The sequence below is a fragment of the Austrofundulus limnaeus genome, unplaced genomic scaffold (assembly GCF_001266775.1).
Source record: "Austrofundulus limnaeus strain Quisiro unplaced genomic scaffold, Austrofundulus_limnaeus-1.0 Scaffold236, whole genome shotgun sequence".
Lineage (NCBI taxonomy): Eukaryota > Metazoa > Chordata > Actinopteri > Cyprinodontiformes > Rivulidae > Austrofundulus > Austrofundulus limnaeus.
Genome location: NW_013952638.1, coordinates 323962 through 326174, shown reverse-complemented (window position 1 = coordinate 326174; position 2213 = coordinate 323962). Strand labels below are relative to the sequence as shown.

The 2213-nt window shown below is 36.9% G+C and overlaps 1 protein-coding gene across 1 annotated transcript in view; it reads left to right on the top strand.

The window, feature by feature from the left end:
* gucy2f (guanylate cyclase 2F, retinal) overlaps nt 1-2213 on the top strand; it is a gene marked incomplete at its 5' end in the record, with an annotated part of 22975 nt that overhangs the window by 9702 nt on the left and 11060 nt on the right. The window contains 3 exon segments of the mRNA XM_014019938.1: nt 1499-1579; nt 1671-1847; nt 1970-2126. Of these exon segments, the coding sequence (XP_013875392.1) occupies nt 1499-1579; nt 1671-1847; nt 1970-2126 (415 nt within the window).

Genomic DNA, 2213 nt, shown 5'->3' with positions numbered 1-2213 from the left:
ATTTAATACATATTTAATGTCAAAATATGCAGGTTTAATTCATATTACTTTCATCTTATTCCCTTTTGATTGTGGGCTTTGTCTTACTTTTAATTATAAAAATACAACAGGTTTCTATTGTTTGTGCCTGAAAAGTGGTTATATTGATATTAACGCTTGTTTGTTCAGACTTTGTTACAACAGCTCACCTGTTTTCCTGGATCCTGGCTCTGCTTCTGACACTAACTCACTTTTTAAATAATTCTCAGGACAAATCTCACATTTTATAGAGCCTTATGACCATCAGCTCAGTTACAAAAATGCACTGAAACATCTCAGAGCACTTTTCATATAAAGCAGGTCTACATAATCTTCATTTTATTAATTCTAATAATATTCAGTCAATAAGTGATCCTACCTGCACACTCTGGATCTGTGGGCTCTGAACAGGATGGTTCAGACTCTGAGAAGCTAAGACAGTTCCTCAGTTATGTGGTGTCAAATCATTTTAAATTATATAACTGAAGAAATTTATAGTTATTGGAGGTTAGTACTGATGTTAAAAGCACAACACTATATTTTCAGGTTTTCCTTTTTATAATGTTGACAGTGTTTAATCTATTATGTTTTGATTGATAATAGATTAGTTACATGTCCGAAATATCTGTGACAACACATAATTAAAATGTTATGAGAACATTAGATGAGAATTTTGTATGAATGCCTGTGATTCAGCCGTAGGTCAGTAGGGGGTGAATGCAGACGTTGAAGAACATGTATAAATTGATGAATTTCCTGGTTTTTGGGTAGTGTGGTTTCCTGTCAGCTTTGGTGACAATAAACCTCACTCAGTTCCAGAATTCTGGTGTTGTATGGTTTGAGTCCTTCTACAAATCATTTTATTTAACGATGGTGGTTTTAATATCGACTTCAGTTTATTGAATACGAATTTTTCTTACATAACGTTATGTYATTTACCACAATGCTACAGATTTATTGACTTGATAATTAAGTAAGTTGAACGGTGGTTTGCAGACACAGTTCAACATGATGTCTTACCTGTTTCATCGTCCTCAAACCACGACCTCCTTTTACTGAAAAAGTTGCTAATTTTTGCACAACAGCTGCTGATCTTATCACTGTTCAGGGAGGATGTGAAAAGCACTGAATTCAGAAAAGCTTATTGATAAATTATAGGCTGGGGTGAGCGATTAAAGTGAACTCTTCATATTGTTAGATTTCTTTTTAAATATTCAACTCCCCCATTCACCTACTAACCACAGCCTCAAGCATAAATTGCAACTTTTAATGCTTCTAACATGTTTTTTTTTACCTATACAGAGCCAATTAAAATAGCACAAGTGTCAGCACAACAATAAACTGTTTGAAGCAAAGAAAACATCTTAACAAGCACTAATCTGAGCTGCCGAGTTATAATTTAGTACCATCACCTGTTTCATGATTTTATGTAAAAGATAACTTTGGGACCAAAAATCCGTCACTTGTCTCCATTTCTTAGGGCGACTGGGTTTGGCTGAAGAAATTTGAGGAGGGTCAGTTCAAGGAGGTGAAACAAAGCACCAGCAGGATTTTCACAAAGGTAGACCACCATATCTTTGTGTTCAGGTTAATCTGACAGAGGTCAAGTTGGTGTTATGGTGTTCTTACTGGGGTTTTTTTTCTCTTGTTAGATGAAGGACCTCAGAAACGAGAACGTAAACCCCTTCCTGGGCTTTTTCTTGGACTGCTCCATGTTTGCGGTGGTGACGGAGCACTGCTCCCGGGGCAGCCTGCAGGACCTGCTCAGGAACGAGGATGTTAAGTTAGACTGGATGTTCAAGTCCTCACTTTTACTTGATCTAATCAAGGTAAACCTTTAAGGATGTACTGTTTTTATAACATTTAAAAAGCYTTTTTATCTGGCACATTTTACCAGTTTTATAAATCTGTGAATATCTTCACCAATTAACACAACAGATATGTGTTTCAGGGGATGAAGTACCTTCACCACAGGGAGTTCCCCCATGGCAGACTAAAATCTCGGAACTGTGTAGTGGACGGGCGCTTCGTTCTCAAGATTACAGACCACGGCTTCAACGAGCTGCTGGAGACTCAGAAAGCTCCCTTTGAAGAGCCCCTACCAGAAGGTGCCTTTGTCTTTGAATATAGTATATGTATATATTTAAGTATATCATAGTAACTCTCTAAATGTGTTTTTTTTTTTTGGGGGGGGG